This window comes from Orycteropus afer, unplaced genomic scaffold (genome assembly GCF_000298275.1).
Source record: "Orycteropus afer afer isolate SDZICR_OR568_19922 unplaced genomic scaffold, OryAfe1.0 scaffold00009, whole genome shotgun sequence".
In the NCBI taxonomy this organism is placed as follows: Eukaryota; Metazoa; Chordata; class Mammalia; order Tubulidentata; family Orycteropodidae; genus Orycteropus; species Orycteropus afer.
Genome location: NW_006921596.1, coordinates 19,082,052 through 19,096,537, shown reverse-complemented (window position 1 = coordinate 19,096,537; position 14,486 = coordinate 19,082,052). Strand labels below are relative to the sequence as shown.

The following is a 14,486-nucleotide window of genomic DNA, read 5'->3' as shown; positions in this document are numbered from 1 at the left end:
CTTCTCTCAGTTGTGGAGGCCAGAAGTCTGAAATCAAGGTGTCTGGAGGGCCGTGCCCCCGCTGAGGTCTAGGGAAGATCCTTCCTTGTCTTTTCCAGCTTCTGGTGACTGTCTAGCTCCACAACTCTGTCTTCATATGGGCTTCTCTATCTCTGTGTGTCTTCTCTTAGAAGGACACTTGTCCTTGGATTTAGGGCCCACCAGGATAATCCAGGATGATCCCATCTCGAGATCCTTACCCTAATTATGTCTCAAAGACCCTTTTTCCAAATAAGGTCCCATTCACAGGTTCTGGACATAGACATAGCTTTGGGGGGGCCACCATCACCACTTCTGCAAGTCCCTTCCAGGGACATCAGTAGGAAGAAACACGAGTGACTTTAGGTAATGAAAGGCAGGCCATAAATACAGCACTGGCATAGGTGGACCGTGATACAGTTACCAGGAAACCAGCAGAAATATGGTCAGATGGTGCTGTCTCCTGCTCCAAGCTCACCAGAGCCTCCCACGCTCAGACGTAGATCAAAGCGGAACCTTTCTGTGGGGTGAAATGAGGGTCCTTAGCTGACCTTGGCTTCAGGTGTGGATGGGAGAGAGGAACGTTATCAGTATGTGGTCAGGACAAACCAAGGACAGCCTGGGCTAACTCACCTGTACTATGGCAGCAGGAATTATGACGGTGGTGGCCTTCACCTGTCTGTCTTTTGAGTCATATTTTTTGTTCTTGACTTCTTAAAATCCAGCTTTCATTTCGTGCATATGGTATCTTTTTTTCTCTTGAAGATGGTGATGCCTTTTGCAAAGTTTTTCTCCCTGCATAACCTCTATTTTTTCCAAGCTATTTTTCTCTTTTTGTTTTGGTCTCTGCCTTCCATGTTGGAGACTTTCGTAAGGTGTCCGATAATCCTTGGTTGTCCTCGTGGTTAGGCGTGGGGGTGGAAGCTGCCTGAGAGCTTGGAGCCGGGAGGTGGATTTGTTGACTGTGCTTTACCAAGTAGACCTGGGAGGCTTTGGAGAGGGTGGGGTCCACGTCTGTGGGCCTTTCCTCTCAGATTGGTTAGATGTCTCAGAGGCTTGTAGCCTCCACGTGCTGCCAATTCCAGTGCCTTGTAAGATTCCAGAAGGATAATATGGGTGGGGGAAGCTTGGTGATGTAGTGGTTGAAACGCTTGGGTATTTAACCAAAAGGGCAGTGGTTCAAACCCACCAGCTGCTCCATGGGAGAAAGATGTGGCATTCTGCTTCAATAAAGAATACAGTCTCAGAAACCCTATGGGGCAGGTCTACTCTGTCCTGTGTGGTCGCTGTGAGTTGGAAGCACCTCGACGGCAACAGATTTTTAACGTGGGTGGTTTCCTCACTGCCGGCTTGGTGTTAGCTTTCTCACGTCTACTAGGTCCCTTCTCCTTCCATCTGCTTTTCAGTTTCTAACACTATTGCTGTCATCTCCTTCCCAATATTCCCTGTCTCTGTGGGTATATGTCTTTATAAAAAAATTTCTTTACTGGATGGCAGTAGGGTTCTGAGGGAGAGTGACAGTGGATATGTCTGTCCTGTTCGTCCTCTTACCCTGGTGTTACTGTTTGTATATCAGTTTGAAGAGTGAATGGAAAGGGTGATGCAAAGTTAACTTATTTAATCATTAGTGTGGTTTGGTGGGAGTTTTTTTTGTTTTGTTTTATGTGGGAAAAAAAAACCCACTGTCTTCGAGTCAATTCCGACTCACGGTGACCCCCCCTTAGGTTTCCAAGGCAGTAAATGTTTATGGAAGTAGATTGTCCAGTCTTGCTTCTTTAGAGTGGGTGGTGGGGTGGTGGGTTTGAACCACCAACCCTCTGGTTAGGTCAGCTGCCTTAGGCACTACACCACCAGAGCTCCTTGTTTTATGTAAATGTTGCAAGCATTTATAGCTGAGCAAATTTCAAGTAAAAAAATCCAGAATTTTTTTTTTAAAACTAAAGTTTGGAAAACGTGGCCACACTGGCTGTGCCTTTCCCCATGACCATGACCAGCAGAGGCCTGGCGGTGGCAGCCATCTTTGGACAGAGCATGAGCCCTCTAGTGCTTCCCATTTCCACCACTCTTAACTGTTCCCCAGAGAGCCTCACTCGTGTGTGACCACCCGGCCCCACGGGATTTCTTTGAGTCATGACACTGGTCTGAAGAGCACAGGCTGAGCGCACACTCGGCGCTGTCAAGGATGTGGAGTTGCTGGGTGGTGGCGCATCTCATCAGTGGCTGGTTTTCTTGCAGCACATGTGGCCTCGCAGAAGAACTGGAAAAGGAGAAGTCGAAGGAACAGAAGAGCTCCCAGCCCAAGTCGGCTTGTGGGAACGTAGGTATCTATGTGACCACTCAGCATTCACGACCCCCCATGGTCTCGGGCATCATCCTAAACTCTCTCCAAGGAGCTCACTGTGTGGATATTATCAAACTGGGCCACGTGTGAGGACTGTTTGCAGATAGGACTGGAGAGCAGGGATTGTCTCCCCAGAGTGAGGTGGGGGGGTAGCGTGGATTCTCTTGTTCATTCTCGTTTTTGGCCCTTTTGTTTCCACTTCCTGGTGGGGCCTGATGTGACGTGGCCTTTGGCTGTAATCTGAACTGCTTAGAATATGGAACTGTGGTCTCCTAGGAGGTTCTCTTGACTATTGTTTTTTTTATGAAACGAGATCTTGAAAACTTAATATTTCCGTGCTTTCTTCTGGCCTGTATTTGTGGGATGCGCTGACACTCCCTGTGTGCCCGTGTCTTCCCTCTCAATAGTGCTACCTGGGTGACGCTTTCCGCTGTGCCAGTTGCCCCTACCTGGGGATGCCGGCCTTCAAACCTGGGGAGAAGGTACTTCTAAGCACCAGCACTCTGCACGACGCCTAGGAAGGACCCATCGCGGACAGAGCCCCCTCTGGCCAGTCCTGCCCTCAGACCCCACGGTGTGGCTCCTCGGACTCCCTGGGTTTGCTCATTCTGTTTGAAACCCAACTGTGAAGGCTTCTTAGTAAACAGTGGGACTGGCTGTGGGGGTGCACTGGTGTATTATGATGCCGGCTACCCAGAGTGTGGGGGCCTGTTTCTTCACTTAATGTTAGGGGGAAGGGAGTGTGCCCTGAAGAAGCCCCTCTCTCGGTGGCGAATTACTGACCATAGTAACTGTCTGGGGCCCAGACATCCTTCAGCAGTAAGCTCTGGGATAAAGCCCTCGAGCCGGGCTGTGTGCTCAGCTCAGCGGCAGTGCTGCCTCTCCTGCAGAGTTGGTGGGTCACTCACTGTGCAGCTCCTGGTCCCATGTGTCAAGTGTTTCATGACCTCAGCACCAAAGGAATTGCTCATTGGCTGATGTGACTTTACCCAGTGTTCTCTGCCCCTGTCACTCCCACCCCACCCGTTTCCTGTAGCATTGCATCTGCCAGCTGTCACTGCTGTTCACCTCCAGGTCTTGAACTTGTGTCCTTCCACATATCACTTATGAAGGGGGGTATATGGGTGAGATGTCTGGCAGCTGTCCAAGCTCATCTTGAATCCAAAACTTTCTTTTTTGGAGGGACTCAGTGTTGCATACAACAGCTAGTACCCCACTTAGGAAATAGGGCGTCTCGCCGGCTGCTTCAGAGGAATCCAGGAGGATGAGGATTTAGAGGGAAGCAGGACAGAACTCTGAACCAACAAGAAGTCTCTCTGACCAGGAGTCCCCTTTGTTCTCTTTGTTACCCACCCATGCGGACTTGGCATCGGTCTTGCCACGTGTCTGGAGAGATTGTGTGGGTTTGTGCCCTGGATGTTTCTGTTTTACCAATAAATGAAAGTATTCCTTGGTATCTGCCCTCAGAACTTGACTCGGTCCTCTCAGCTTTTGCTTGTCCTGGTCCTTGCTGGAGGGCTCAGTTACGGGTGGGGCTTAGTTCTGGTTCCACTCTGAAGCCCCACGACAGGCAGAGTTCTGAGACAACCCCGGGGACCTGCACGTGCGAGTTTGAGCAAGACCTGTGAGTGTGGGCTGTCACTACCAGGATTCAGTGGTGTTGGGAAAGTGGAGGGATTTTGCAGGTAAAATTAAATTCCCTAATCAATTGAGAAGGAGCCCTGGTGATGCAGTGGTTAAACACTCAACTACTAACCAAAAAATCAGTGGTTCAAACCCACCAGGCACTCCTCAAAAGAAAGATGTGGCAGTCGGCTTCTGTGAAGATTTCCTATGGGGCAGCTCTGCTCTGTCCTCTAGGGGCAGAATCTACTCCATGGCAGTGGGTTTTAATCAATGGACTTGAAGTTCATCAAAAGGGAGATTCTCCAGAGTGCACCTGGCCTAATCCCTTGATCCTTTAAAAGATGATTTGGACAACAGTTTCTCTTGCTGGCCTTGAAGTTGCTATGCTGTGAAGGGCCCTGTGAGAGGTCCCTGTGCAGGAATCGGGTGCCTTCTAGGAGCTGAGAGCACCTCTGGCTGATGGTCGGCCTGAAAACAGAGACCTCAGTCCTATAGCTGCAAGGAACTGAGTTCTGCCAACAACCATGTTGGCTTGGAAGAGGCCCCCCAGCTCCAGATGAGAACAGCCTGGCTGGCATCTTGATGGCAGCCTGGTGAGACCCTGAGCAGGTGACCACAGAAGCTCACTGTGTGGTTATCATTTATGCAGCAAAAGAAAACATCCAGTCCCTCCCTGGTGGAACCCCAAGCCTGGCCTCAGTCACCCTTCAAGCTTGGAACTGAACTCAGCCCTGTGGCTCAACTTTCAGGCAAACAATAGGCCTGTAAGATGAACAGTAACACCAGGGAGGTGCACACTCTTTGGAACAGTCAACCACGTGAAATCAAAAGGGCAACATTTGCCCAGGGCAAAAGCTTGGGAGGCAGGAAGAGAGAGGAAAGAAGGAGTGAAATGGTAAACGGAGGAAAAGGGAAGAAAGCTGTTACATCCTGGCGATGGCAATCAGTGTCACACAGTGTATGAATCGTTGAATGGAAGTCCAATTTTCTCTAAATTTTTGCTCAAATCACAATAAAAAGTTGATAAAAACAGTCCCGCCTCCCTCCCCTGGACCAGTTCTACCATTAACAGATTTATGGAGCTGCTGGACTGCTGTTGCCTTTGCTTGATGCTTCTGCTCTGGTTGCCAAGGTGAAAGCCAGAAATCTCTACCTCTGCTTTGAGGACAAGAGACCTTGAGTCAGAGCTGCCTGGGGTGGGTTTAGCAGGCCTTGGGCAAACGTCACAAACCCTTGCTGACCCGATTCTCGTTCTAAGTCCAGATCTGCTGGCAAAAAAATTGTATGATGCTATTTCCTGCTGCTACAATTGGCAGGGTTAGTGGCACCATGGTGGCAGCTGGTGTGTCGCTCCACAGGGCTCAGAGGGAACCAGGGGCCCCAAGCACTGGAGAGAGGCCTTGTCAGACCCCACTGTACAGCTGGGCCTGGGAGCTCAGCTCCAGCTGCAGTGAGGCGAGGCAGGAGTAGATAGCCAGTCCTCAGCCGTGCTGGGAGGAGTGTGTAGCCTTTGGTCAGCTCACTTACTAGAACAGAAGGAGTCTCAGGAGTCACTGGGTACAACCCCAATTCACATTTGAGGAAACTGGCCTAGACTGAGAGGGTGACTGGCCAGAGGCTATATCCTCTTGATTGGACACTGGTTGCCACAACATCAAATCCTATGATACTGTCTCCAGGATTGGCTGAAAACTTCAACTGCTCAGAAGTGCACAAGATCCCAGATGGAGTGGGAGATAGATGTGGAACAAAACTCAAAATCATAGAAAAGACCAGGCTTGCTGATCTGATAGAGACTGGTGAAACCACCTAAATTATGGCCCCTAGTCACCCTTCAGACCTGGAAGTACACTCCCGTGGCTTCCAGCCAATTGGTAGACAGGCATATGAGGTAAAATTTCACACCAGGTAGATACACTCCTTAGAACGATCAATCATGGGAGATCAGCAGGGCAGTATTTGCACAGGGAGACAGCTCAGAGGGCAGGGACGCACAGGAAGGAAGGACACAGGGAAGAGGTAACCACAGGGAGGAAGTTGGAAGAAAGCAGTTAAATTATGGGGATTGTAGTCAATGTCATGAAACAAAATGTGTATGAACTGCTGAATGGAAAATGAATTTGCTCTGTAAACTTTCACCCAAATCACAATGGAAGGAAAGAAAAAAACAGATTGGTGAAAACTTTAGAACCCAAAAACCACCCTAAATTCTAATTTATGCTGAGGACTAGGCTAAGTAGAAATCCTAGAATTTCACGGCTTTGTGGGTATTTGGGATTGTTCAATCTAATCCCGCTATCGTGGTTAAAGAAGGTAGTAAAGTTAATCCTCAGAAATGAGGTCGGTGGCAAATACTGGGGGGTTTCACATGAGAACGGATGATGATACTCTAGATTTCCACGGCTTCAGGCCTGGCCACCGTCAGAATGACTGATGCCCTGCCCCACCACCCGTAACCCAGGTTGCTGTGGATGTTCAGAGTCAGTAGGCCTGAGGTAGGGCTGAGGAATCTTACTTTAGTTTTTGAACTCTAAGGTCTTTTGCTTAGAACCTGGCAACACACATTTTGGATTTCTCCCTCTCTTTCTGAAACAATTAAAAAGCAGTAAGGAGAACAGTAGCAAAGACAACCACACCTTCCTTAGGGTTGGGAAACAGCTGCCCAAAGCACAAAATAGCTGGGAGTGTGTCTGAGGCAGCTGCCTTGAAGGGCACAGGAAGCAGAGAAGAGAGGATGAGTGAGGTTGCAAACCTGCTCTGAGGTGTAGGCCCACCTTGAGTTGTGAAATAAAACCTCCTGATTATGACACAAAGAGCCCTAATGGTGCTGTGGTTAAAGCACTCGGCCACTAGCCAAAAGATCAGCAGTTCAAACCCACCAGCCACTCCCTGGGAGAAAGATGAGGCAGTCTGTTTCTATAAAGATTTACAGCCTTGGAAACCCTGTGGGGCAGTTCTGCTCTGTCCTATAGGGTCACTATGAGTCGCAATCGACTGAATGGCAGAGTTTCATTTTCTGGTTTGGGTTGTAACACCGGCAGGCAGGAACGAAGAATCCCACAGAGATGCAGATACCATACATATAAGAGGCACTCCGGGTGTCAGACAGGAGGAGAGAGGCTCTGCTCTGTGCGAGTGCCATGAACTTTCTTATAAATACAAAATATATGTATAGGGAGGGTATTAAAGAACAGATACAAAAGAACAGGTATTGGTGGAGGCGTGGCCAGGCCAGAGCTCTTCCTGTTGTCAGGCAATGTTTCAGCAATTACACCCTCCAATGTCAGTTTTGAGTCTGGCTGCATATTAGAATTACCTGGGTAGCTTGCAAAGTGAAAACAAAAGGACTTAGGCCTGGGCCCCACCTTCCCAAAGATCAGTCTTTTTAAGTGGTGTCTAGAGCAGAGAGATTTTTGCAAGCTTTCCTGGGTCATTCTAATGTGTAACCAAGGTTGAGAACTGCTGCTCTAGGGCAGTTGTTGTACACGTGTGACAGAAGGCAACTTTTGAAATGTTCAAAATAGCATTCTTTATAATAGCAAGAAACCTGGACATTTTCCAAATGGTGGTAACTAGAGACAGGATTATGAGGTTACATGGTAGAACACTACACAGCAGTGAAAAATGCTGGATTGTGCTATGTATGTCAATACAGAGGACTCTCACAGTGTTGAGCCACAAAAGAGTGTATGTGAAATATGAGACCATTCATATTCAGTTCAAAAACATGCAAAATGCATCAATAGCAATATATTGTTAGGGATGTCGATAGCTCCATAAACACCCCCACACCCCACAAGCACGTACATGCATATAGGTGACAAAACCAGAGAAAATCAAGGAGGAGGATGGAGGAAAAGTTCAGGAGCACAGTTCAGCCTGGGGAAAGATGACAGGACGGCAACTAGGAAAGGGACGCGACCCATCAGCAAATCAGGAGGGTCCGTTTCTTCTGGTGGATGGTGGGTGAATGGGAGTTCATTTTACTACTGTGTTTTTTATACCCTCCCTATACATATATTTTGTATTTATAAGAAAGTTCATTTTAAAAACTTGTAAAACTCCACACTTAAAACCCTGGGTCTTAAGGAAAATCCCCGCTAGCCTGGCTCAGTATCCATCAGCTCTGTGGCAACATTCTTCTCGCTCTCATTACCTTATTATAGTAATTATTATTACTGTTTTGTAGTATCTTTATATATATACTGGGCTGCTGGCACTTTTTAAATTTTTGAATAAGACTTTAACTGAACCAGATATTTCCTGGAGGTTCTTGTGAGAACCCTGGAGAACAGCCGTCCAATTGCAAACACCCGCTTCAAGGCCCTGAACAGGTGTAATCAGGTGTGTGTGTGTGTGTGTGTGTGTGTGTGTGTTGGGGGGGGTCGCCCAGCCCTCGGAGCTTTATTTTAGGGGCGGAGCGCCCTCTGGTGGGCAATGGGGAGAGCAACCCAATTCTGCTTTCCATCTCTTGACACGTGGTAGGCTTAAAGCCCAGTTATGGCGCTGCCACTCCGGAGTGTCTCCTTCCTCACTAGTGCCCCTGTGGCATTCACCCGGGCACTTGTTGACGGAAATACATAAATCAAATAAATGTCCGCGATGCACAAAGCATCCCCTACCCCTCCAATAAGTCAGGTACTGAATTACCTGACCCAAACACCTGCCTCAGTGACCTTATCGGGTGAGTCAGACACCCAAGCAGCTATGGTTCCAGGAAGCAGGAGTGGTAAAGATTAACTGGACAGAAGAACTGAGAGTTGGCGGAGGACACAGAGCGAGGGACGAAATGCAGCCAAGGAAACATGGGAGGGCCTCTCGGGGACTTGGTATTTGACCTGGGCTCTTAGGGGAACTAGATTTCGCAGGAGGAGGAGGGGAAGTGTCTTCCAGGTGGAAGGACGACAATGCACAAGCAGGTTCCTTCTTCCTTCCTGCTCATAGTCAAGGGGAGTCTCCAAACCCGGGATTCTTTAAAACGCCCACTTCCCATGACCACATGGTGGCTGGTCCCATTGCCTGTATCTTGCCCCGCGCACCCAGCATCCCTGATCCTGCCACTAAACACCTGTTTCCTTCACGATCCTTGTTGTCTCTGCTGAGTGACTTTTAAATGACCTCTATTTTCTCACTGTCACCTCCTGCCCTTCCTTGAAATCCTCTACTTATCCAAGTTTACCATAGAGCTTTCGAGTGAGATTTCACAAGGGGGGAAAAAAAAAAACTCTGCCTCTTTTTAAAAAATCTGCAATGCCCTGGATTAAATGTACTCTGAGTGTCCTTCCGCTCTGGCCCGCAGGGCACAGGGGTCCATGGCGCAGACCTCCCTCTCCTTTGTTCTCTAAGGGGCTCCTCTTGGCACCCACTTCTCTGTAATCAACCTTCTCCCACCCAGTGGATCCAGAGGACATGTTCCCAAAGAGTTCTGACTCGGTTGCCTCCTTGAATCAAGGATGCTCGTCTAGGCCGGGACAAGGAAGAGCCCACCTGTGCCGAGACACCTTGGGGTCACAGAGAAGCCCCATTCCTCATGAGTAAGAGCCCCCCAATTAACTTAGGACTCCCAGCATGAGACAGTGGCTGTGCTAAGGTCTGAGGCTAAAACTCTATTTTGAATCTGAAGCAACTTCTGTATCCGGAATATACCCTATCATCCTGTAGCTTGCCACTGGACGCTGAGAAAATGACTTGGAAAACAATGTAGATTTTACTTACTTGAAAATGTTGTTTGCTGCTTGAGAAGCCAGGTTCAAACCAATTCTCAGAACAGATGTTTACTTGAAACAAACTTCAGAATTGCATGTCCTCCTTACAGTCACGCAAGGAGTGGCTGGTGGTTGTTTGAAGGCCAAGGGAAAAAAAAAAAGAAAAACCAACCACCAAACTCACTGCCAAGAAGTCATTTCTGACTCATAGTGACCCCATTGGGTTTCCAAGGCTGTAGGGAGGTAGATCTCCCAGTCTTCCTTCAGCTGAGTAGCTGGTGCCTTTGAACTGCTGACCTAGTTAGCAGTGAAGTGCCTTATCCACTACACCACCAGAGCACCTGGTTTGGAGGCCAGGTGTACCCAATTTAATGATTATTTTGTAACTTATTTAAAAAAACTATAGAAACACATAATTCCCCTACCAATCAGATGTACCATCACCCAATTTTGTAACCATTATCTAAACCTCAACCAATGGCTGAATTTCCTAGTAGTTTCTTATATAAACTCTCTGAACTGTCTCCTCCCTGGGTCACTTAGTTCAGAATCCTCTGGACTTTTGTGATTCCAAGTTTTCAAACTGTCTTGTCTCTCAGTAAAAGCTCTTTAGTTTTAATCTCAACTGCCATTTTGCTCTATAATTGTCACCATTATTATTATTGTTCTTCTTGTTTTATTCTTGCCCCAGCTGGAAAGAGAGCTTGGGTTCTGTCACCTGCCTTGCAGTGAGATAACTGGCCATAAGGGGGCAGGAGGAGACAAAGGCTTGACTGAAAATAACTCTCTACTTCAGGCCCAGGGCCAACAAATATAGGCCACAGAATCCTAGAAAGAGAAGGACCCGATGCCCCTGACCTAGACTGCACCCAAGAGAGAAGCCACAAACCCACCAGGACCAGGCCACAACCCACGGGTAGCTGAGAGAGGGGGCCAGAACCGGAATCTGGAGACCTTTTCCTCGCTGCCCTAAGCTGGGCCTGGGGGTCCAGAACCTTCCTGTCCCCATCATTTTGACCAGAGGGGCTGAGGGGCTCCCAAGGGGGTTCAGGTCCCGTCCCAGGCTGAGGGAACTCCCTGTCTAACTGAGGAGTCAGGACTGGCAGACAGACACAGGAAATGAGAACTAGCCCCCTTCCGCCACTGCAGGCTACACTACACTCCCTACCAGCAAGCGAATGGAGGAAATCAGAGAAGCTTGTGGGCTGCTGCTCTCAGGGAGCTGGGCTTGGACTAGAGTGGGTGGGATGTCAGTGCTGCGAGGGGCCACACTTCAGGTCAGGAGAAACCTTGGTGCTGGAGGTAACCAGCCTGATGGGGGCGCTGGAGAGGGCTGGGAAGCAGAGGGAGATGAAGTGGGGCAGGAGAGAGACTCAGGTCCCAAAGGCAGGCAGGAACTCAGGACCCAGCAGAGCTGGTTCAGACCCTGGGCTGCAGACCAGAAGATATTTGGGTTGGGGGAGGGGGCCAGGGCGCAGGTGGAGCTGAGCCTCACCAGGATTTTTGGGGGGCCATGTGACTGACGTTCATATTAGGGGACTGAGTAACAGTGGAGGCTGAGAGGGCCCTACAGGAACACCTCCCTCCCCCACAAAGCACTTGCTGGAGCCCTGGCCTGTGGACGGGACCTGGAAACGTTTGAGGATTGGATCAAATGTGGGTGGGGAAGCGTGCCCTCAACTTGGCATGAAGCCAGGGGATTACAGACAAGAATGGGTGGCTGGGGGCAAAGCGGGGACTTCAGAGACACAGGAGATGGGAGACAATTGCAGTGGCCCTTCCCAGAACCCCTACCTACGGGCACCTGGCAGAAGGGGAGAGAAGACAGCCAGCCCAAGAAGGGTGGCCGTGCTGAACGTTTATCTCCGCCTCGCTCAATCCCTCAGCCCTGCCCCTGCCGGGCCTCTCACCAGGGCCTCCCCTCCTTGAGTGTGGCCTGTAGCAGCCAAGAACCCCTCTAAGCCTCAGTTTATCCTTCTGACAGGGGCGGGGCAGGGCAGGACCAGATATTCTGTGAGGGCCCTTCCCATGTGACAGGCTGGGTTGGGAAGGCATCGTGCACTATGGGGACAGAACACACTGACCCAGGCTGAGGGACAGAGACTTTAATTTGGGCCCTTTAATGTCCTGGCTCCAGTTCAGAAAGGGGGAGGGTGTCATCGCTGGGGCTCTTGTTTGTCTTCGTGAGACCTCCACTGGTCTTGGGCAGGGCAGGGAGGGGGAGTCTCAGGAATGCTGGATGGTGGCTTTTTTGGGGAGCTTCATGAGGTTTTCCAAGTGTTTGACTGCCTTCTTCACCCATGACTCCTTGGGGTTCGAACAGATGGCCTTACCCTGGGCAGTAAGAAACCTACGAGGACAGAAAGCTGTCAGGGCACGAAGGGCCTTACACACAGGGCCCGAGAACCAGCCCCTGCCCTGCACTGAGCAGGAGCCTGAGGATCTGAGAGGGACAGGAACTTGCCCGAGGCCACACAGGGTATCGGGTAGATCTGGGTCATCACACGCTGTCATTCACCAATTCTTGGCCCTCCCGGGGCCCTGGCTTGGTCCTGGCCATCCCAGGGAGCCAGTGCTGTAGGCCTCCCTCACCCCCCACCTCAGCCCTTTTGCCCCGAGACCACTCAGAGACTGAACCCAGGACAGGCCTGGCACTCTGAGCATCCTGAAGTGGCTCAGCCTGAAGGCAGTGACCACATCAGTCAGTGACTGACTGAGTGACCCTGGGGTGGCCCATCCCTCTCAGAACCAGTTTCACTATGAGGCAATGAAGAGCTGGGGCTCTGTGGCCTGGGGCCTCTTCAGGTCTCAGTATGTGTCGGGAGCTGCCCTGAGGAGCAGGCGGGGATGGTCACTGGGCAGAAGTGCCCAGCTGTCTCCCCACCCCTGTGCTCAGAGGCTGTCCCGGGGACCCTGGGACCGGCTGCTGGGAGCTGAGCACAGGAGGAGGCAGACTTACACGACGGCATCCCTGGGACACTCGGCTGAGGTCCTGTAAAACGCCCTCAGCCTCCGGAGGGGGATGACTCCTTTGAAGTACTCCAGACAGCACTCCCGACCCACATTGGTGGCTCGAGCTGGTGAGAAACAGATTAGGGTCGGCGCTTCTGTGAGCATGTGGTGTGTATGTGTGTGTGTGGGGGTGGGGTTTGTGTGCATATAAGGAGGGGAGCTTTGTGCGTGTCTGTGTGTCTGCAGGTGCATGTCTGTGTACCTGTTTATGTGTGCATGTATGTGTGTTAGTGGGGGGCTCCTGTGTGTGTGTTTGTGGGAGGGTTGTGTGTCTGTGTGTTTGTGTGTGCATGTCTGTGTATCTATCTGTGTGTTAGCTGGGGGGGGGCCCTGTATGTGAATTTGTGGGAGGGTCATATGAGTGTGTCTTTGTGCATGTCTGCATATGTGTGTGTCTGGGTGTTGTTGGAGGGTCTGTGGTCTGAGGCCTGTGAGTGTGTGCTGCTGTGTGGGGATTGGGGAGGGGTCTGAGTATGTATCATTGTGTATATCTGTGTGTCAGTGTGAGCCCATGTGCACATAAGATGTCTGTGTGTGCCATGAGGGGTCCTGTGTGCTTGTGTGTCTATGGGCGTGTATCCGTGTGTGCACTGTGTGTTTAGCTGTGTCTCGCAGCCCTGGATCACCAGCATCTACTCTGTGCCAGGCACTGGGCGGAGGCTTTACCTGCAGCATGTTATTGGGTCCTCACGGCACACCTGGAACAGGTACTGTTGCTGCCCCATTTGACAGATAGAATGGAGAGCCCTCGTCTTTGCGCAAGAAAAATCCCCAACACTTGAAAGTAGGCACCCTTGTGGATTTATTGACTGCCTCACTAGAGCGTTTTCTGAGAAGCCCCTGACTGTTCTCTGACCCTTCCAGGGCTGCACCTTGCTCTAACTCTACAGCCCTGTGAGCTCAGAATGACCCACAGCAAATGATTAGGGGGTGACAATCTTAGGAAGATTACCTGAAGGATGACAGTTTTGTTGCCATACAGGACACTAACCGGTGTTGGTCCGGAAGCAGAACCTTAGTTCAACTCCCTTCCCCAGCAGAGTATAAAATTCTCTTTCTCTTGCAGCTGGATCCAGCCCTCCTGACTTTATGCTGATTCCCTCACTGTATGTAAAACTTGTTAGTAAAACAGATGCAAACAAATATCTTGAGAAGTGTCCATTTCCCACTGTAAAACCAGGACCACAGTCCCTGCCTCACACCATTGCGGGAAGAGGCATGCACACACGCTATTCACCAAGCTGCCTCTGGGGCATCACTACTGTTTTTCTTGGCACTGCCTCTCCCCAAATCCTACTGCTGCTGGCCCCCCAGATCTCTTGGAAAATGGCTGGGATGTAATTGACACATCAGTGTGTGGGTGTTGCGGCTGTGTCTGTGCCCTGCCCTCATCCCTACCCCGGTGCCCCCACCCTAGTGCCCCTCACCCACGCTCTCACCTGCTTGACTGTGCTGCAGAGAAGCCCCGAGCAGGAGGGCAGCCAGGAACAGCATCTTCGTGGAGGTCATGGTGCAAAAGCCCAGGAGAAGTTATCTAGGTTTGGTGCTCTCTGCTCCAGGGACGCAAGGATGAGTGAGAATGTGGAGATGACCTATTTAACCATTTTGAGGGGTCTTGCCCCGCCCCCTCCCCTCCCCCACACCCTCCCTGAGACCAGTGCGGTTCAAAGAACTGGAGATGATTCTGCAGAAGTCCAGCCTTGGAATGTTTGAGGCTTTCCTGAGAATGGGACTTGGTGGGGACAGAGGTGGGGTACATGTATCCAGGGGCCCTCGACAGTGAC

The 14,486-nt window shown here is 50.4% G+C and overlaps 2 protein-coding genes across 2 annotated transcripts in view; one reads left to right on the top strand and one right to left on the bottom strand.

Annotated features, from left to right (window-relative positions):
• Positions 1-2,877, top strand: part of CIAPIN1 (cytokine induced apoptosis inhibitor 1) — a 10,430-nt gene extending 7,553 nt beyond the window's left edge. The window contains exons 7-8 of the mRNA XM_007947449.2: positions 2,254-2,335; positions 2,767-2,877. Coding sequence (XP_007945640.1) covers positions 2,254-2,335; positions 2,767-2,877 — 193 coding nt within the window. The remainder of the gene's footprint in view (positions 1-2,253; positions 2,336-2,766) is intronic.
• A 9,039-nt stretch (positions 2,878-11,916) lies between these two features.
• On the bottom strand, positions 11,917-14,211 carry CCL17 (C-C motif chemokine ligand 17). Its single transcript, XM_007948022.1, has 3 exons — positions 14,142-14,211; positions 12,650-12,767; positions 11,917-12,040 (listed from the first exon to the last, which is right to left on the bottom strand). The coding sequence occupies exons 1-3, from the start codon at positions 14,209-14,211 to the stop codon at positions 11,917-11,919; spliced, it is 312 nt and encodes a 103-aa protein (XP_007946213.1).
• Between the last annotated feature and the right edge of the window lie 275 nt (positions 14,212-14,486).

Bases quoted from the DNA above. Each gene is read 5' to 3' on its own strand.
- CCL17 (XM_007948022.1), bottom strand. From the start codon at position 14,211: ATGACCTCCACGAAGATGCTGTTCCTGGCTGCCCTCCTGCTCGGGGCT. The intron at 12,768-14,141 runs GTGAGAGCGTGG...GTTTCTCACCAG, and splicing joins TCTGCAGCACAGTCAAGCAG to CTCGAGCCACCAATGTGGGT. The intron at 12,041-12,649 runs GTAAGTCTGCCT...CTGTCCTCGTAG, and splicing joins TGTCCCAGGGATGCCGTCGT to GTTTCTTACTGCCCAGGGTA.